The sequence below is a fragment of the Apus apus genome, chromosome 2 (genome assembly GCF_020740795.1).
Source record: "Apus apus isolate bApuApu2 chromosome 2, bApuApu2.pri.cur, whole genome shotgun sequence".
NCBI lineage: Eukaryota > Metazoa > Chordata > Aves > Apodiformes > Apodidae > Apus > Apus apus.
The window spans coordinates 63,112,631-63,134,149 of NC_067283.1; the positions used below are offsets into that span (position 1 = coordinate 63,112,631).

General features: G+C 41.2%; 1 protein-coding gene across 3 annotated transcripts in view; it reads left to right on the forward strand.

Moving 5' to 3' along the window:
- Nucleotides 1-21,519, forward strand: part of MBOAT1 (membrane bound O-acyltransferase domain containing 1) — a 59,146-nt gene that overhangs the window by 14,153 nt on the left and 23,474 nt on the right. For 2 of the 3 annotated variants that reach the window (XM_051610862.1, XM_051610863.1), the window contains exons 2-4: nt 10,533-10,678; nt 11,205-11,282; nt 14,736-14,831. In XM_051610862.1, the coding sequence (XP_051466822.1) occupies nt 10,533-10,678; nt 11,205-11,282; nt 14,736-14,831 (320 nt within the window). Of the gene's footprint in view, nt 1-10,532; nt 10,679-11,204; nt 11,283-14,735; nt 14,832-18,121; nt 18,134-21,519 lie in introns of all 3 variants that reach the window. The other variant, XM_051610860.1, reaches the window with a different exon arrangement.

The window sequence follows — 21,519 nt, forward strand, 5'->3', positions numbered from 1 at the left end:
TGCTTGACTTGCTGTTCTGTGTTCTAAGTTTTAAAAAACGAAACCTTTTAATCTGGGGAGAAAATGCAGATCTGTGTTGGTGCTACTCTTAGCACTCCTGCTTCAAAGCTATTTACTGAAGAATACAAAATCAGAAACTGGACTGAAATCTCCTGAGCAGTTGGTTCTTGAGGCTGATGAACTTGAGCTGGATCTGATGGAACCTGTCTCCTTCTGCTTCCTTTTTGTTGCTGACCTAGTGTCTGTGTTGGATGAGATGATGGTGTTGGATAGCAGGGGCTAGGCTATGCTGGTGAGAGGTTCTGCGACAGTAATTGTTTGGGGTTTGGGAGCACTTGTCAGGTCTGAAAAGTCCATTTGAGAACAATACCTATTACCCAATAATTCATTTCTGAGAAAAATATGCATAACTGGTGTATTTAACTAATGATTGTGAAAACGAAGGATCCAAGTAAGTGGCCTGAGCCCCAGAGGTGGCAAAGAAAGGGGGAAACAGTGCTGTGGTGTCCCTGCTATGGGAGGTTTCTAGGGCTCTGAGGACTTCCAGAAGAGGATTTGCAGGCACACAGAACTACACTTCGGTGTGTTTTACTCTCCTGGAGTTGTTGTTTTCCTTGTTTCTGTTCATTTTCACTTCAGCATCTATCTCCTAAAATTACATATGCATAAATCAGGACTTCTGAGTGTACCCTGTGAGAAGAGCTGGAGTGACAGAATAATGTGATAACTGGTCAGCCTGTTCCCTCTACATCAGTATAAATCTATGTATAAGCAAGAAGGGTAAATGGTACAAGATTACATCTTTCCTATGAGAAATACAAGATCTCAGTGACTTCATACTTCCTGTGGAAGCCTTTGGAAAAGCAAGGCTGGTAGTCCTGGTGGTTTGGGGTTTTTTTTGCTGCCAAGATTCCCAGTTGGATAATGACATTTCATTCCTCTTTTTCCTTTTCTCATTAAACAATCTTATACACTCTGACCTGCTTGTTTACTTTTAGACAAGTCTGCCACGTTGTACCGTGCAATACTATACCTGCATAGAGGTATGTTGAATTATTCTGAAATTAATCTGAAAAGTCCAGTTGAGAACAGTATCTATTACCTATACCTTTTTTTAGTTAAAGGCACTGTAATTTGTATGCTGCCTCTCTGCTGACTAGTCTGAAGAAATGAGGCAGCTCTCCTAACAGGGTAAAGGCATTCTGGTTTTAAAAAACACCTGAATGACTAAAGGCTCCAGCTTGTTTGATTTTACTGCTCCTTCTATTACATGTGGGAATTAGTGCTGTGTATCTCAGGTACAAGGGAATTTCATCATGCTGTATTTTGACATTACTCATTGAGAGAACAGGAATTACTGAGTTACAGGTAGTGGCAGAACATTGCTGCACATAAATGATCACCTCTTAAACATCTGTTCAGCATACAGAGTCATTACAGTTCATTGTAAGAGCTTGTTGACAGCAAGATAAAGCTTTATTTGGATCAAGTCCACATGTTAACTTTATCAGCCATCAAAGGTAAAGGTATAGGTGTGTGACTTAGCTTTATGATGTAGATTTGACTTCTCTAGCTTACTTCTGACTTACATGTTTTTCTTTCAAAATTTCTGATGACTCAGGGTTTAAACTATTCTGTAGCTGTATTTGTGTGTCCTGCTAGTGATTATTCTGCTTGTGGCTTCATAGAGGTAATCCAGAAAGAACATCTGTTTCAAGTTTATAGTCTAAATCATGGAAGGATATTTGACCTTGTAAGTAGGGAAACAGCAAAATTTTACCAGGAAAACAGCATTAACAGGCCAAAATACTGTCAATTGGGCATTTTCTGGTTTACCAACTTGATATTCCACATGCAACAGCAACAAAGAAGCCAGGGCTATGAGAACAAAGTGCTGCTTCTGATGAGGACAGTAGTCTTATATTAATCATGCATATACTCTTCTCTCTCTCTCCCATGAGAGAAATTCTATTTTCAAACCTTTGCTTCTGCCCCCTCAAAGTCTTCCACAGGACTCCTGCAACAATAAGGCAGAGAAATTACTTGCTCCAGTATAATATTGGAGATGTGGCTTGTCAGTAGTCCTATCAGTATTTTCCCAATGTAAATGAATTGTCTCCTGTCTGATCTATGCTGTTTGCAATTCACAAAATACAGCACCTTGCAAGTGGCAGTCAATTCAGATTTTGTCGCAAATGACTGTTTGTGCTGGCTCTTCGTGCACTGAGTTCTGTGCAAAGTGATACCACTGTGAGCAGTAAGGAGAGCTGCACAGATGATGTTACAGTAATACTTTATCTTTGTGGAAGCCTAAGTAAAAATTCTAGCAGTGGGAAGCTTGACATGATTTCTGTGATGTTGCCCTCTTTTTGGGGGTGTTTGTCACCTCCCTGCATAGAGTTAAGCAATCTCTGTAGAGAGTTATTTTTCCTTACAGTTCATAAAAATAGCCTGAAAGAGCAAAATATTTTGAAAAATTTCAGTTGAGTATCAGATATCTTTGAGACAATCTGACTAAAGAATATTCTATCTCTCATTCTTAACACACCCATTTTAAATATCACAATTTGGATATTACAAAATGCTATCATAACAGCAGGTCTGTTTTTCAACATCAAAGTATAAATAGCTCCAGCAAAGTGAACTTAACATGTGGTTTGCCAGGTATCTTTGGTTATATGGGCAAAATAATCTTCTAAACAGAAAATCAGTGATTGCACTTCTGTAGTTCTTGCTTTATTCTTTGCTAGAAAAATGCCATCCTGGAAGAAGGGTCTAGTCTGGCAAAGTGGAATCTTTTATTATGGCATCACCTTTCTGAAACATTGCCGAAGCTCTGTTGAACTCCACAGACACACAGACAGTGGTTTGCCTTCAGAAGGAGTTGCTGTCCCTAGTTTTTATCAACATGGTTGCTTGTACTTTTTGAAATACTAAAGGCAGCCTTATCTGTGGGTAGTTAGTGAATAGAGGAGAAATTATAATTTACTGGATAAAAACCTCCTAGTAGCCTCCTAAACTAATGCTCAGTAGCTCATTAGTAGATAGCAGCAAATACAGAGTAACCAGACTATGGACTACAACTTCATCTTTATATTAAGCCACTGTGGGAGGCCTCTGTTCGTATGCTTTCTTTTGTTCAGCAGTTGAAATGAGGATTTTAAAGCCTTTTTCTCTCCTTAGGCTGATAAGCTCAAGGCCTGGAATGAAAGTAGAGGTATCTTCTGTGTTATCTGTAATCTGAGGACTGGGCAGCATCTGCTGCCTATTGAAGCTGACATGGACCTGGATGCTAGCTGAGAATGTTCTGGCAGTGCTGTAACACACTGGCATCTCTGTGAACAGGTCTGAGTGTGCAAAATGCCTGCTTTTTGTCTGGAGGGCTGATGTGTTGTGAGGAACACATCAGCACCTTGTAATCAAACAAGTGACAAGTTGGCAGTGTGATTTTTCGTAGTGATTTTCAGAGTGAATGAATTACAGCATTAATAGGAATTCTGCTTACAGAGGGCTGTCTGGTTTGGGTAATGGACTTAATTGCCATTTGGACTTTGGAGAGAGCTGTGTGGTCAATTTGTTATATCCTCCTACATTTTTTGAAAGTGACATCAGTTTTTCTGCTAGAATAAGGGAGAAAAAGAAGTAGTGAAGGAAAAACAAAGTATTTTTGCGGTCAAAACAGAATGCAGGACATTTCTTCCTGATAGTTAACTACATGGAAAATGTTAAAAGCACTAATATAAAAGTCCACGTGCTTAATCTTTTTTATGATCTCTTCTTAGAGTCTGATCTAGCAATCCTCAAATGTCTGTTATCACTTCTTTAAATAGGGAGATTTGCAGATGTGAGGCTTGTGGGATGAGGGGAATTGAAAGTTCCTGAAGTGAGTGGTTAGTAGCCTTCGATGAACTATGGTGAGCAGTGAACAAGACTATTTGTGATTATTTGGTGGAAGGGTATAAGGCCAGGTTTTGCCTCCTATTTTCTGTTTCCCATCCCAAGAGCTTCTAGCTAGAAAAAGCACTTCCCAATTTCTCCTCATAAGATGTTTGTGGGTTTTTTTCAGTCATTTTCCAGTGCACTAAAAAGCACATTTGCCTGTCTCCTCTGGAAATGAGCTGTGGCTCCATGACTTTCCTGTTACAGGAATTTAACGAATTGCTGCCTTTTTTTACTTTTTTAACCCCCACCATTGAGTCAGTTTGCCCTAGAATGAAAGGTGGTAGTTGTTCTCACTCCATGTTATTGGCACTGGCCTTGTGTCCTCCAAATATTGAGATTTTGGGACATATGTATTTAACTTCATGTATTTGGAACTTTTATTTTTTGACTTGCCAAGTGGCTGTTGCTTTAAAAGTGCCCTTCTGCAGATGGTTAATGGGACCAAGTAAAAGAGCAAAAAGTTTTATGGTTTTCCTCTGAGAATGGTTAGGAAGTTGAAGAGATTACTTTCCCATGTAATATGCCCTGCCAATGTCTGAAAAGGTGACTCCAGATGCCAGAGTTGGTGTTTCCTCTTCCTACAGGACCAGTCCAACATTTGCCAAGTTGGTTTCACGCTGTCTTAAATTGGAGAAGATATAATGTCTCGAGGGAGGTGGAACTAAACTTTTATGTACTTGGAGGGCTTTGATTTAACATAATAGTATGAGGATCTTGAAATCATTATGTTTGATTATTCTTGTGTCAACATGATAGGTGTATGGTTGGTTGGTTTGACTTGATTGCTAGCTTTGTATGAAACTCCGATTTGCAGTCTAAATACTACTTTGAGTTATTGCTTCTAGAGTTTGAATGGATAAAGGAAGGAACTACAGGTTGTTTTGGGTTTTTTTTTAGTTCATATCTGGTGTTTACATGCTCTGGATCCATCTGTCCTTTTAAAGTCAAGACTATTAGATACTAATTAATTCCTTAACCAGACAACAATAACTATCAACCCAGTTGGGCTGGAGCTGTTCCAGGTTTTCTTTCTCTCTCTCCAAAATTGCAGATATCTTGTTTCTGCATTGCAAAGCTGTCTTTAGCTGGCTGTGACTCAGATACAAGTCTTCCAGATGTGAGTGCAGGATACTGTGATGAGACTGCCTTTCTGTCTTCCAGTGTTTAATAATGGAAAATGAAAGGAAGACAGTATCTGGTTTTGGCAACATATCATGTGCTGTGATTCTTAATTTTACTCTCTAGAGCATGGAAGAAAATACTTGTAAAAAGCAAAGGTGTTTCTTTTCTGCTGACAAAATTGAAAATGTGTGAAAAAAATGATGAAACACTGAATAGATGTGACTAGCTAAAAACATGGATTAAATTATGCATAATGGTGGGTTGGAATGAGAAGGGTTAATTCTTGTATAATTTCTTTTCTATTTTCATGTTATTTTTGTTTGGACACCATTCATCAATGTGCAGAAGCCCTCAATTTGCTGTTTACAAAATGTTTTTAGCAACAGTGGAAATAACCAAAAGGGACTATGAACCCTTTCCTCTTTGGGAAGGGAAAGGGAGGAAAGTGTGAGTATTACTTCACTCGTGATGCAGTGCAACGTTTCTTAAAGTCTTAGGGATCTTTTTCCTTAGATAACTGAGACATATAGAGTGAAGAATAAAATTCCTGTTAAATAGATAATCTGGCAGTCTTCATGTGTATGCATGTGCATACTGCATGTGTTTAAAATGTTACATGTACATAACTAAACAAAAGTGTTAGACATCTGAAAAGCTATTACATCCCTCTACTACTCCGTGGAGAACAGACCAGATCTGGTCTGGTATCAAAGTTAGTGCCCAGTGTTAAATACAGAGTTCAGCTTGCCAGGAAGAATGAATTTTCTCAGTACTTGGAAGGGAGTTCCCCAGTTTTATTGGTGTCTTGACATTTGTCTTACATGCCCCAAACCCAAGAAACAATCAACCTCCCAGCTCTCTTTGTGACAGGTTATTGTTAAGAAAAGATTTTGCCTGGTTTTATCCATGCTTTTACTTTTGGCTCAGGTAATCTCAGAAGAGGTTGATCTGCAGAAGTATTCTGCAACTGCTTAGCACCTCTCAAAGTCAGTTTTGCAGTCAACTGTGTGCAGTGAGCTCTTCGCAGCTAAGTTTGGTCTTCACACTGAAGCCCACAGAGACTGGAGATCATCTTGGTGCATTCAGATTCTAAGTGCAGGCTTAAAGGTGGACAGATAAAAGCACTGTTCTCCAATGGCTTTGTCCAACAGGTACCAAATACCTCATGGATGACAGAAAGGTCTTATCAGTAATCATTGCATTTACCTGGCTTTCATGTTCATTGGTATCCCTCTCCAAAACCCTCTGCTGATGAATCCTTTGAAGCTAATAGTGTTTTTTGTGATATGTGTTTGTCACTGTAAATATGCACAAAAAACCCCTGAGAACCTTAGCAGTAGGCAAACAAATGCAGGATGTTTTACTTAGAGGCAGTGCTGCCTGTCAGAAAAACATGGCCATGGGGGAAAGGAACCCGGAAAGCTGCCAGACAGCTCAGGTGGCTGCAATTCAAACGGGAGGGCAAAGGCAGGAGTGTTCTGAGCCTGTAAGCAAAAGTCTTCTCTTTCTGCATTTCAAACTGCATTTTTTTTGTGTCTGGGAGTCAATTTCCCAAGGAATGCGTTGGGTGCAGCCTTCTCACTTGCTTTGTGCTGTTGTGGTAGGTCACTTGGTGTTCAAATGACACTCAGGAATTCTGATGTGTGTCTGTGCCTCTTCAACACCATCACTGTCATTTATGGATCCTGAAAAGGAGGGTTAATCTCTAGATTTTTGAATCTTAACTTTTAATGGTGTGTTGTAGCCATTCCTCTGTAAGGTACATTCTAGCTAAATTCACTATAAAAATGGGTGAATGAAAGCTTGTATTCTGAGATTATTGCTTGCTGAGTACCTTGGATCTGTGACATTTGGCTGCTCTGCAGAAACAACCCTTATAAATTGAAAACTGATTGAAATGTAAGGCAGGCAAATACTTTTGCTTTTAGGCTGACACAAGGATTTATTTACCCCAACTCCTACAAAAACAGTGCAGAGAAGAAATGGTCTTGGTTAATTTGCACAACAAAATGAAGATGTGATAGTGGTGCGGTTGCTGCACCCATACTAACTTCAATCCAAGTAGCACAGGTAGCTTATGCTCAGAGGAGTTGATAGTGTAGGCAAGCAGCAGTATGTGCATGCAAGGCTGCTGTGCTGTCATGTACTCTACATTAGCTTGTGATGAAGTGTCTGCTGCTTGCTTTCTGCTGCTTCTGTGGTTACCTGCCTTGGCTACACAAATAGTATTAGAAGTGTGTCTGCCATGGGTTCTTGCATGTTTATTTTGCTCTGTCTGTGAACCTCTGAAGTCCCAGCAACTTTACATCTCAAGTGGAACATACATGACAAAGCACACACTTGCTTATCTTGATGTTTTATACTGGTATAAAGCTTCTATGAGTGATTATGCACAGAAGGGGATATTGTCTTTTAAACAATCAGCCACATCAGGTTTATTGGAGTCTCTGCACTTTGTTTCTTTACACTGAATCAGAGGGGCTCTGCATGTCATAAAGTTGAGCTCACCTAGATGAACAAGTATTGACCCCAAGTGGGAGCAGACTGAGGTGGAATTAAGGTTCACTCAGTTGTCACTGATGAATTGGCACCCATCATTCTTGGGACCTTGCTTAGAAAGGATACAATCAGAGGGAATGTTTTCTTTTCAGCCATTTCTGCGATAACTCTGGCTTTGGAAGCATCAGCGGCAGGAGTTAGTGTTTTAAGTGTAACTGTACTGTTATGGTCCAGGTGAGAGTTTGGGATTTGTGCTGCAGCATATGAATTTTGTGGTATGGCCTGGATGAGCACATGATCTGTTGGGTCAAGCACTGGCTGGACAGTTGGGCCCAAAGAGTGGTATTCAGTGGGGTCGAGTCCAGCTGGGGCCAGTCACAAGTGGTGTTCCTCAGGGCTCAGTGTTGGGACCGTTTCTGTTTAACCTCTTTATTGATGATCTTGCTAAGGACATAGAGTGTATTATCAGTAAGTTTGCAGATGACACCAAGCTAGACGGGAGTGTTGATCTGCATGAGGATAGGGAGGCTCTGCAGAGAGACTTGGATTGTTGGGCTCATGTTCATGGTCTGGGCTTCAACAAGGCCAAGTGCTGGGTCCTGTGCTTGGGCCACGACAACCCCAGGCAATGCTGCAGGCTGGGGAAGTGTGGCTGGAAAGTGTCTGGCAGAAAAGGACCTGGGGGTTCTAATTGACAAGCGGCTGAATATGAGCCAGCAGTGTGCCCAGGTGGCCAAGAAAGCCAATGGCATCCTGGCTTGTGTTAGAAATAGTGTGACCAGCAGAAGTAGAGAGGTGATTGTCCCCTTGTACTCAGCACTGGTGAGGCCACACCTGGAGTATTGCATCCAGTTTTGGGCACCTCAATTCAAGAGAGATATCGAGGTGCTGGAGTGAGTACAGAGGAGGGCAACAAAGCTGGTGAGGGGCCTATAGAATCAATCTTATGAAGAACGCTTGAAGGAGCTGGGAATGTTTAGCCTGAGGAAGAGGAGGCTGAGGGGAGACCTCATCAGTCTCTACAACTACCTGAAAGGTCATTGTAGAGAGGTTGGTGCTGGTCTCTTCTCACAGGTAATTAGCAACAGAACAAGAGGGAATGGCTTCAAGCTGCAACAGGGCAGGTTTAGACTGGACATTAGGAAACGTTTTTTTTCAGAGAAAGAGTGGTTAGACACTGGAATAGGCTGCCCAGGGAGGTGGTTGAGTCACCATCCCTGGATGTGTTTAAGGGTCGTTTGGATGTGGTGTTGGTGGATATGGTTTAGGGGAGGACTTTGTAGAGCAGGGATGATGGTTGGACTTGGTGATCCCAAGGGTCTTTTCCAACCTGAATGGTTCTATGATTCTATTTTGTTCTCTTTTTAAATCTTGCACAGAAAATAAGAATTGTAAAGTGTTGTCAAGATAAGACATTCCTAATTTCTTGCTTTTGGATATAGTTCTATGATACTGTCGGTTACAAATGTTGGTTGCTTACATAGATAGATTCTCTGCTCCAAAGAATTAAAATTCAGCATATCTAAGTATTTAAATGATTGCATTACTCTCTTGCATGGCTGTCTGCATCACTGCAATAGAGGAACTGCAGATATGTAGCCAACAAACCTTTAATAAAAGCATTTGCTTGAACAACATCATGTTGGATATAGTCCACCAGAATAAAAGCAGTTTGGGGCTGCAGTGTCTTGTTAAACACAGTGTAAAAGCTTTTGACAAGAAGCCTGGTCAAGTAAAACCATCTCTGAACAGCCAGCATGTCAGAGAATTTTCAGGTGAGATATATCATCCTGTCCTGGACTGATAGTTTTGAATAATCCTCTCATCCAACTGATTGCTTAAGTGTTGCAGCCTATTTAGTTTTGCTCAGTCTAGGATGACTTGCTGCTGGAGAGCTCAGGGGGTTTTTTGTTTTGTTGGGTTTTTTGGGGGGTTTTTTTTGGGATTAAAAAAAAAAAAAAATCATTTACTCAGCTGCAGTCTTTTTTAACTCCAGCTGTCTAGGATCCAGGCTGGACTTATGGATGTTATATTGTATTGCTGTATTGGTCTGTTAGGGACAGCTCCTGAGCTCTGTTCTCTGACTTCTGGGATTTTTTGCTGAGGCTGTCAAAAAAAAGGTGCCTTGAGGAAGACAGCTTGGTGTCACTTTTGCTCTGAGGACACTGGAGCTTTTGCTTTTCCTAGTGTCTGGTTGAAGTAGCCTCATCCTGGACTGCTTGCCCTCTGCACGTACCTGTCTTGTGCTCCCACTGCTACCTCCTTACAATAGGGCTATGCTGCTTCCTATGCTCTTTAGAGACATGGAGTAGTCAAAGAACAGTTGGGAAGCATTTTCCTTTAGCTGTCTGCATTGCAGTAGAGCAAAGTTGTTTTCTTTGCACTCTTGAAGGACAAAAATAATGGTAAGTTGGAAGGGCTGCTTGGAGGATGCTGTGGTGTGGAGGATTTCAGCCAGATAAAAGGCTGTCCAGTTATTGCTTGTGAAACAGTGTCACATCAGGATTGTTTATTTACCCTTGTTTTGGGTTTTGTGAAGAAAGCCAGGCATCAAGGCAGTGCTTCAGTGTCCCAAGTCTGCTTCCTGGCCTCCGCCTGCCACCAAAAGGACAGAGAGGGGTTGATGTCCCCTGTGCCTGGGTTGGATTGGCATGCCAAGTAGTAGAGCAGAGTGCTGATGCGGGGAGAGTTGGATGCCCAGAGCCTTCCTGTACCTTGGGTAGCTGGAGCCTGGTTTTTTTTCCTGCCTGAGTTTTCAGCTGTTTACATGCTTCTTTGACCCCTTCCGTCATCAGCTGAAGAAAGTTCCTGCTTGGGCTCATGAGTGAGAATGCTAAGAAACACAAAATTCATTGCATTCAGTTTTCGTCCCCCTGGCCTCCACTCATTATTGTTCTGAGAATGGAGAGACTCCTTCCTGCCCTCCTTTAAGAGTCACAACCATTTTTCACTTTGTTTGTCTTTTGCAGATCAATTTTGTAGCCTGTCAACTGTTTGCACTTTTGGCTGCATTTTGGTTTCGTATTTACTTGGGTCCCAGTCATGCCAGCTCTGCTGTTCGCCATGCGTTTGCCACCCTCTTTGGAATCTATTTTGCTGTCTTCTGCTTTGGGTGGTGAGTATTTAGTCACCGTGTAGATAAGTCTTGGGTGAAAATATTTTTAAAATTCCTATAATCTTTTCTAGATTACATCTTTTTACTCTTAAGACACATTCTATGTTATCCTAAAAAAAATATTAATATAAATCCTAACTGACATAACCATCCCAAACCATCAAAGTAAATGAGCCATAAAAGTATTTGTGAGTGAAGGTTGTGATGTTTGTTCTGGAAGTTAGACCCACACCAGTCTGCTGTGAAGATACCTCTTTTGGAAAAGATGTGTCTAGTTTGAATATGCACTTGGAGGTAGGCTGTTCTTTCTCTAGATGAAACACATGGACAATGTCTTGTCAAGAAGTATTAATCTGTGTTGGATAATCAGGCTATAAGAATGTCATTGTGAAAATCCATTTTTTACTGATGTCCTGATATGATACTACATTTATTTCATTTGCATGGAAAAATATTACCTTGCTCTGAACTGGCAGCCCCTCCAGGTCACAGAAGTTATCTAAATACTCACTTTGTTGTCTTCAAGGTATTCCATTCATCTTTTTGTCCTGGTGATGATGAACTATGGCATTATGAATATGGCAAGTATTCCTAACATCCACAGGTGAGCTTACGTGGCTGCAAGACTGGACCTGCCCTTCTGAGAACTTCTTTCATGGAGAAGCATGAGGGTTTTTTAGGACCACCTTCTCTTCTTTCCTGCCTTTCTTGCCCAGTAACTTGGAGGAGCTTTGTTAATTCACTTAGAGAAGCATCTATAATAGCAATTTGTGGTTTTTACATTTGTGGTTATATTGCATTTTCCTATGAAATAGCTGGCCTCAAAAGTCAGCTCTTGTGGGCTTAACAACTTATGTCTAAGCCTCTGGTTTGCACAACATAATGAAGTCATATTCTCCTTGGTTTTGTGTCCTTGAGAAGTGCTTTTCGTAATGCTTTGTAATGTGTTTTTCCCCTTTAGGTATTTTCCACTTATTCTTGAGTTAGGTAGTTCAAGTAATTGTGGCAGTTTAACTTAGTGATCTACAAAGTGAAGTCTTTGCATTTGGTCCTGGGCTTAGAGCTTGAGAAAGCAGAAAGTACCAGAAATGTCACTGCTTTGAAGCAAAAGTCTACAACATCATCATGAGAAGATCTTGACTATGGGATCTTTCTCTTCTCTGTACAAATATCTCAAGGAAGACTCCTAAAAGTGCTTTATCTAATGAGTGCCTTCCTGGCCAAAAGACAAAATGGACTTCCGTATGAAAATGGAAACTGCATGGTAGTAACATCATCTTGTATCACTAAATAAGAGAAAGTTTATGTGGAAGAACTTCTCTGTTCAGTCACTGGCTGGAAGGATGAGCTGTCCGCTCTTCCCGCTTTACTTTTGTGTTGGCCTCCCTAACAGCATGTGGTTGATACTGTGGTTTGGGCATGTTACAGGTGATTTCTCTCTCTCCCCTCTTTGTGGCTGTTTCTGTAGTGGCTGCTGAATGCTCACAGCCTGGCTGAGGAATGGAAACACTTTATTTGCTCATCTTCAGGGCCAGGGCTGTCTGAGGGGTCTAATGCTCAGATAATCATCTTCCCTTCTTCTTTATCTCTTCCTGAGGCGATGACCCCTGTCTTATATCCAAATGAGGATCATCACTTATGATTTGTCTGGGATTGTTTAGAAATGTGAACTGTAAGTGACAGGTTTGTCTATAGCAGTCACTAGCATTTTGCATCAGCATGGTAGGTATTAATCAAGGAGCTTTTTTCTACACCCTCTCAAAGCGCGAAGCCCAGAAGTCCAGAGGTAATGAATAATTTTTGAAAAAGTTAATGTTTATGAAGGAAATGCCATTCAGAGACAAGAAGGAAAGAGTGCTAAAAATGTGTGTTACTTGTCTCCTGGTCATTGTCCCTGCCGATCAGCTGGAGGGAAATGCAGAAGTTGCTGATTATAGATCAGAGGAACCAAGTCTGCAGAGGGAATCATGCAATGCTTACTTAGGTTTTCCTAGACACGTTGAGGTGGTGGTGGTAGGGAGCAGGCATAGCTCAAACAGGAAACCCCCTCACTCTTGCAATTTAGCTAGTTATCCACAATGGGAAAAATAATTGCATACTGCAACACAAATTAAGATGGATCATATAATGTCACCCACCACTGCAAGATAGTCGTGTGTTGATTTGAGTCAATGTGAAAGAGCAATCTAACATGCTGAAAGAGCTTAGGAGGGCTGGCAGGATTGGATTAGGACTTTTCTACTGTATTCCACTAGCCATGGCAGTTTGACTCAAAGTACATGCACATTATGTGTTTTGGCAAAACAATAGTGTATTCAAGCTGCTTGAGAATAAGCTTGGAAAATGCCAGTTTAAGGGATGGACCTGCTCAAATGGAGAGCATGTAAGAGCACTGGTTCTTTCTCTCCAAGACTTGGCTTCCCCCCATCAAATGCAAGTGAAAGTGAACAAATGAAATACAGAAAATACATAGTTTAACCTGCGTGCTCTTTTCCCTGGTTATTTTCTCCCAGTGTTCTCCCTGGTAAGGCTGCCAGCCTTCAAAGCCTATAAATGTACAAACTAATCCAGCATCAGAAATGCTCCCAGCTACAGCAGCAATTCAGTGTATCTCTCCCTGCTCACCCCCCTTTCAATCTAGGTGCTTCATACTTAAGCATGGAGGCTTATTTTAGATGCTTCATCCCATCTATCATAGTTACATGCCAAGCTAGGTGACTTGCATTGGGAAGGATGCTTGCCATTCTCTGTTGATGAGAGGGAGCCCAAGGACCTCACTGAGGCTCAACTGGGTGTCTGACTCAGATAGAATAGGATACATTCTGCTCTGAATCTCCTGTAGAAGCTGTCATGTCCTCTCAGTCTGCCTTTCATCCAGCTGTTTGCTGGGGGCCACATGACCTGCAAGTTGCCTTGCAATCCGTCACTGTCATTCACACAGCAGTTTGTTAGTCCTCAGGGAGGAAAAACTCATTTATTTTAAAGCCAGCCATTTGGCAAAGGTCTGGCTCATTTTTAGTCCCATGGTGACTGTTCCTCTTGTTTGATTTCACCTTGAGATCTCCACCATGGTCAATCCTCCCATGGGTCTCGGGGGACCCCACCAGCCTGCCTGACCTCCAGTGACTCATCTCTGCCGGGGGTGCTGGATGTGCAGTCTCCACCATGTTGGCTGTCTTCTGATGCAGGAGATGCCAGTAGACCTGGTCCTGGCCTGTCCATGTGATTGCAAGTCTTTTATTTTGGTGCCTCAGCTCTTTGTTGCACTGTCTAGTTTGCTTTATTTGTCAGTCTTGTTTCCAAATATCCATCTGCTTCTCACCTCCCCAGGGTCCTCTTTCTTGCTTGGGTAAATACAGGGAGGATTTAGTTGTAGGAAGTGCTGCATCTGCCCCAGTGAGACACTCCAATCCCTCCAAACCTCAGACCATTCAGCTCTTTAGAGTCATGCTACTGTCCTGCCTAATGCAATTTTGCAATCATTTTGAAAAACAAAGAGTAAATTTGTCAAGCTTAACTTAAGGAATGCTTCTTCTGGAAGAAGCATTTAGAGCTGAAAAGATTAGACTGCATGTTGATATCTGCCTTTATACAAAATCAGAAGACAAAGAATATTTTAAACTTGAAATATTTTAGTTTCTGGATATCTGAGAGAGTTGTACATGTAGATAAAGAAGATTTACAGATTAAAAAGGCAGTGGATAACTTCAGTGACACGTACAGTATTGTCTGGTTTCAAATACTTGAGTCAGACAAATTTCAAATTAATATGTGAGTGTGGGAACTCTGAAATTTAAATGCTCCACTTGGAGTGATCTTAGTTCTTTTCTTTTTTGCCACCCCCAGTGTGAGGAGACGCCTCTGTAATGCTGCAGCTGGGTACACAAAACCATTGAAAGTTTCTGCCGTGTCTTGTAACATAGATTCAGACTTGTTAACAACCTACTTTGCAAAAATCAAACTCCACTCCTAAACAAGCCCAAACCCAATTTGAGTGTTTCTACTTCTTGTTGGTACTTGTGTTGGTAACTGTTTGTTCTGTGTGTTGTGTTTTTAGGTACTCCTTTGTCGTAGCTATGGGATACCTCACGTTGTGCCACATAAGCCGAATATACATATTTCATTATGGTATTCTCACTACAGATTTTTCCGGGTGAGTGAATCTGCAAGTTGGGTCCTGTCTCAATATTAGTTAAATTTAGTATTTTTAAGAATAATTTTTGTTACCTGGGGAGCGTTGCAGTTTTGTTTCCCTTTCCAAGACTTTTCTTGTTGTTTTTAAGGAAGGAATAAACAGTGTGATTTTTGCATTGACTCATTGTTTCTGCTGTTTTCTTGTTAGGTCCTATCCAGTTAGAAGAGTAGAGCTTGATTAGTTGTATTACTAACCAGAGCAGACTGGGAGAAGTCTGGGCAGTTGCTCACTGGTGCTGGAGGAGTGCTTATAGCCCTGGTGAGCAGCACAGGGGGTGCTCTGGTGCCTGGTGGGGTGGGCTGCTCTCCTCCCACCTTACTAGGCACAGCTATTGGCTCTGGGTCATCCTTTCACCCATTCTGATTGATCTTGATGCCCCAAGTGGAAAGGTGTTTCTCCACCCAGGCACTCCAGCAGGTGGAAGGGAAAGACTTGGACAAGGGGGGAACTGGGAGGTGGATGGGTAACCCAGGTAGAGAGACACGAGATCACCTTTTGCTGTTGGCACTGGTCTTGTGAGTTCTCTCACAGAGGCAGGTTGTGGCTGCTGTTTAAACAGCACAACTTTTTCTATCCCGTGCATTTCTGTGGAACAGGTGTCTTTTTTTCACATACACTGTAGTCTCTCTGTGATTTCCCTTAAGCAGTAGAGGATGCTTTGCAAAAATACAGACAGCTAACCCTACATATTTGGTTTATGAGAGGAAGGTATGCTTTTGCATGATTTAAAAACTGTGCGCTAATCTGTATTCCACTTGTTTAATCAGGTGTCTGAATATAGAATAATTAGTAACATACTATGAAAAAATCTCTGTAAACTGTCATAGTAACTTGTAATTGCCTCATTGAAGCCTCTGTCTTGCTATAGGCATAGAGCAGTAAACTGAAGGGTTTTGCTGTCAGTGTGCATGTGTCTCTGTGTGACATGGTGGGTTTAAGCATTTAATTACATTTTGGGGTGTGGGAGGAAAATTCCTTTGAGACTTCTGAGTTTTTTAATTAGAGGAGGGGGCAGAAGTGGGATCTCATGCGTTTAGAGAAATGTAGTTCTAGAATTTTTTCTGCAGTTCTTTTAATACACAAAAGCATGTCCTGAAAGAGTGTGACATACCAGGAAGCCTACAAATGGGTTTGGAATGCTATAGCCCTCTGTGTGTATGAGACAGAGGGAGAAAGGTTCAAGAGCATGCTTTTCTGAATAGTGTGTTCAGGAGTGCCCTGTGAGCTGTAATAGCTGTCTCTCTCTGAAGACATTTAAAAAAGATCCAGCTGAGTCTGGTGATGGAAGAAAAGGAACGGTGGTTGTTTATATCATAGACTAGCCTTTTCTGCTCTCTGGATGAAAAATGATGAGCTTGATTATAGTGGTACTGAAAGAGTAATACCTGAACTTACTCTGTTACTTGATATTGTCCTAATGCTTTGAGATACAAACTGATTCATAGAATCATAGAACTATTCAGGTTGGAAAAGACCCTTGGGATCACTGAGTCCAGCCATCATCCCTACTCTACAAAGTTCTCCCCTAAACCCTAAACCATATCTACCAACACCGCATCCAAACGACCCATAAACACATCCAGGGATGGTGACTCAACCACCTCCCTGCGCAGCCTATTCCAGTGTCTGACAACTCTTTCTGTGAAAATTTTTTTCCTAATGTCCAGTCTAAACCTGCCCTGTTGCAGCTTGAAGCCATTCCCTCTTGTTCTGTCACTAATTACCTGTGAGAAGAGACCAGCACCAACCTCTCTACAGTGACCTTTCAGGTAGATTCCTAAACTTCAATCAAACATAAAACTGCCAAGTAGTAAACAACTGGAAAATGTAGTATGGATATCAACTACATCTTCACGGTGTATTTTAAAAACTAAGAATAAAAAAAGTACTGTAGTGATATTTGTAAAAACTTGCAATGCAAAGTGCTGGTACCCAGATCAGCCTCATTAATCTGACTTAAAACCTGTTTTCCTTGGCTGTAAATAATACATATCCACTGAGTCTTAAAGCACACATGTAAACAGGTGTGATGACCCAGAGAGACAAAATACATTCCCTGACCAGTTTTACCACGTACAAGCAGCAGCTGAGCCTCCTCTTGCTTGTTTTCCCATGTTTGCTGGTTCAACATCTATTGCATGTGATAATAGAGAAGCATTCAAACAGGCTCCTGGCCAGAAGGGTGGCCTTGAAGTTCTCCTTCAGGACTTCACAGTGGATTTAAAGTGTTCTCAAAAAGCATGTTCTCTACTGCCTTGTGTTTAAGGTCTCACTATCCTGTAAGTCTCTGGTGATACTTGATTGCAAGGAGGAAGTTTTAATTCACATCAACTAGGCATGTAACCGGTTTTAGTGCAATCAGTTTTTAATCGTCCCCTCCCTGAAGTGATGAGCCAGATATTAAATGAGTGTTTCCTAGTGTTGCTGCTGCAGCTGGCATACCTCATTTACTCTCTTTGACCTGCTTTGTGTTCGTAAGGGCTTGCTTGCATAAGCCTATTGGCATGTGCTTGCAAATACATCTTTTTTTTTTTTTTCTTTAGTAGTAGCTGGTTGTGCTATTTGTTTGGAGTCCCCCCATTTTGAAAAGACAGCTTGTAAAATTCAGGTAGAGATGAGGAGAAGGAGGTCACTTTTGAGTCATATCTTAAGTAAACTCGAAAATGGAAAATCAAACTGTGACTCATCTCTTCAAGGTTAAGAAGAAAGGAAACTTGTTCCCTGCTGGTGACTGCTTTATTCTTCTAAGTCATGCAAAGGGTAGGCTTGGTCACTGAGTCCCACAATCTAAACTGTACTCTAGCTGCTTGCAACAGTTTCTTGATTCAAGAGTTTTTAATGTGTTGCATACTACTGAGGTGAAAACTCCATTCATTTTTGTTTTTAATACTACATGCCAGGTTTTAATGAAAACCAGCTCTAGTTTGCTATACTTTAATTTTAATTACTTAAAAAAAATATATATTATCAAAGTTATTTCATTTATATTATTTCACAAAAATGTGGTGACATAGTTTAGGAATTTTCGCTTGACTACTTTCTCAAAGAAAACTATTAATTTTGCAAACTAATTGTGAAGTAACTAAATGCTGTGCTTCCCCCTTAATTCAAATCACCCTTTGAGAGAAACGTGCATATTTTATTTTGCTTGGTTTGCCATGGCATTTGTACATTGTACCTAGGAAAACTAAATCCTAACTCTTTCTCTCTCTTTTTTCTCTCTCTTATTTCTTCTTTTTTATGCTAAGAGGATTATGCTGGTAAGTTGCCTGGTTTCTATACAACTTTATAAATATGCTAATGTTAACATACAGTTTGTGTTTTTTATCTTTGTATCACAGGCTCAGACCAAGTATAGAAATATTATGGCTTTAGGGAAAAATAAGTTTAAAATACATCAAGGGATCTTGATTGGGATTTATGGAAACTAGTAATAGACACGGTTTCAATCCAGTATGCTATGTGAACAAGTGCCACACGCATATTTTCACCTTGAATGAATTCAGAGGACCTCCATATCTGTATGAAGTTGTCTGTTTTAATCCTTTGCTTGATTAAGACCTTAAAGCTTTTTGATTTCCTCTTTGAATTCTTGCGGCATCTGAGAAAAGTTTCCTGATGTTGCAGCTCGTTTGGTGAATGTCAGGGAACGATCATGTGTATGTGAGTTTCTTGGTGCCGTTCCTTACAGAAGAGGGATGATCATTCAAACAGCCCTCCTGAAAAGCCATATGAGCAGATACTTTAGTAACAAGTGTCACTTCAGGCACTGAATTTGTGTGGGGTGGTTAGTGGTTTGTTGCTGGTTCTTCCCCTTTTGCTGGCTTAGTATGAACCACACAAGAAAGGAGCAAAGGTGCAACAGCCGGTTTTTACAAAGGAAATACATTTGCGAGTGGGAACAAACATAGATGTGCTCTGTTACCATGTTGAAACACAGTGCAGAAATACTGACCGATCCTGTGAGCTCAGTTGGATTTTTTTGTGTTCTTTAAATGGATGAAAGGCAGTACATTGCCTGCAGTGTATGTTGCAGCAGCTCTGGGTAACTTTTTCCCTGGGCAGGTCCCCAGGGTCAGCAGAGCAGCACACGTGTGGGGTGAGTAAGGGTAGGTCCGGCTGGTTTCTGTGCCTGCTCTCAGCCTGGCAGCTCCCCTGGGAATTTGTCCACTTCAAAACTGCACTAATATCACTTACTGTTGGTTACAGAGAAGCCCTGCAAGATCCACAGTGTGGGAATTAGTCAGAATTCAAGCAGAGAGTCACTACTAGAGAGCTCCACATGCCTAGTGCATCCCAGGACACTTCTAGAGAAGTAAATCCTCTGTAAGTGAAATGCTTCTATCATGAAGATGTAGGAAGTGCTCTCTGGGAGCTTTCACCAAGAAAACTACATGAAGCAAGTTGAAAGTTGCTTTAGAGGCATGAGTGTATTTAGTGAAGTATTTTCCTCTGTGTGCTTCAGCACTTCCTCATTTTGCTGTTGAAAGCAGAAGGAAGAGCCTGCTGCCAGCGGAGTCGTTGGGGTGTCTCTGGCTTGGCAATCCCCTCAGCAGCATGCTTAGTGTCATAGCAGAGTGTCACTGCCTGAACTTCTCCTCATGGCTTCAGGGCCACGGAGATAAAACTGAAACAAATGTTTACTGCTTTGGAGTCTTGTCAGCAATGAGCCTTTTGGCTCCGCCTCCTCTCTTAGTGAAATCAGGTCAGTGGAAACTATTTCTAGCAAGCGTGTGCCAGACTCCTCCACGGGATTACCTAAGGTCAGGCAGACTTGGCTTGGTAAATGTCTTTTCTCTTGTAAGCATCAAAGCTTCCTTGGGGCAGAAGCCAGCCTGTGAGATGGGGAGAATCCCCAGAGCACGCTGCAGCCGATGCTGACGTCTGGTTTCACTGGCCTGTGCTGCTGGGCAAATTTATTTCACTGGGACAAGCAGTGTTTAAAAAAACCCCATTAACTGGTATGTTTTCATTTGGAAGGTTTAGGTTTATTTAGGGGGTAAAACCCTCTGTAAACTGTTGTATGTTTGTCTTGTGCTATTTTTCAAGGCATCTAGCACAAAGTAAAGACAGTTAAGAGATTTTTTTAGTTGTTGAAATTTCCTATTTTATACTGACTCCCTGGAAATTTTTTTTTTAATTTTATTTTTTTTGTAATTTCAAGTTGGCCACTATGGTTTGTGTGTAGGCAGTACAGTGGAGCTGCAACCTGACATGAAACATTTAGCCATTGTATAAGACACAGAGGGGGGGAAAAAGTTACAGCACAGGTAAATGTAATTCTGTGCTGGTTTGTAGCTGTTGTGGATGTAGATGATGTAGAATGAGCGTTTAGTGTGTAGTTGCAAAGCAATTGGAAGGTGTTCAAGTATTATCAAGTTCAAGTAGTTTCTTCTTGAGTATGTATTTTATTTCAAATTCCCTGTTTCTAGGAGAAGATCTTCATGCTTTAGCTGTGAATGCAGGTATAATAGGTAGATTTTATTTTTAAATACAACCTAATAATTTGCCTCACTCCCAGTAACCCGTGCATCTCTCAAAATTTGTTATCAAGAAGGAATATTGGAAGTTTTATAGCTTTGTTAACTTCTCTTCTATTTTGCAGCCCTTCTGGCTTTTTCTAGTAGAGTCTAATGTTTAAATTGTTATCATGATGGAAACAGCTGACAATATGTGATATGATGCTGTATTTACATATTAAGTTGCTCAGTGTTTTATGGCTGTTTAAAAGTAGAGGTTACTTGAAAGTCTGAATGGAGTGACAATTCAGTACTCTGATATTGCCAAGTTTTAATAATCAGAACTTGTGTGTATTTAGGAAATTATTATATTTTTCCCCATAAGTTAAATGTATTTTTTCTTAATTTTTGTTACTGGTTCTGGGCTTGTGTCCTTATACATTGCTCAGCAAATTTGAGGGAAAGGACTATTTTTCATTCTGAAGAAATAAAAACTTGCTCTATGTGTGTGTGTGTGTGTGTGATGAGGAGACATTGGTGAGGTCCCAGGGAGGAGTGGGAGAGGTGTGGGTGTGCAGAATGTGGGAGGCTCCCAAACCCCAAAGGGTGCCAGAAGAGCTCCAGGACTGCATTTGCTTTGTTGTGCTCTGTCCTGTCCTATGGCCATGGCTTGGTCCCCCAGTGATACCAAGTCAGTGGAAGAATAGTAGATGGATGGAGGAGGAAGATGCTTCTGTTTCACCTGAAACCTTGCTTACCCTTAGTGCAAAATGTTTAATGATAACTCAAACTGAGCCTGTGAAGGATGTAGAAGGTGTCATCCTGTTGCAATAGTACAGCAGGTTTCCACCTTCCTGAGTAGGGTATAGAAGGGAGATGTATAGATGTAATATGATGATGGAAGAAGAGAGAACTCAAAGTATCTCAGATACGTTTTGTGGGTCTCCCACTCATGGTGTTGGCAACATTACTTTGTGCTCGCTTGGTTCCTCTGGACTGTCCATCTTTTCTGATGAAAAGGCAGGAGAGGCTAACTTGTTCTGTGGGGTTACAATGTGCCATCAATGAATGCCTAGTAGAGATGAAGAGAAACTCTCTCTTCTCTGTGTTTATACATTGTGTGACTTCAGGCTGCACTTCTGCTTCCCTTGGTTAATCAGTGCATCAGGATTGTTTGCATTTTGGTT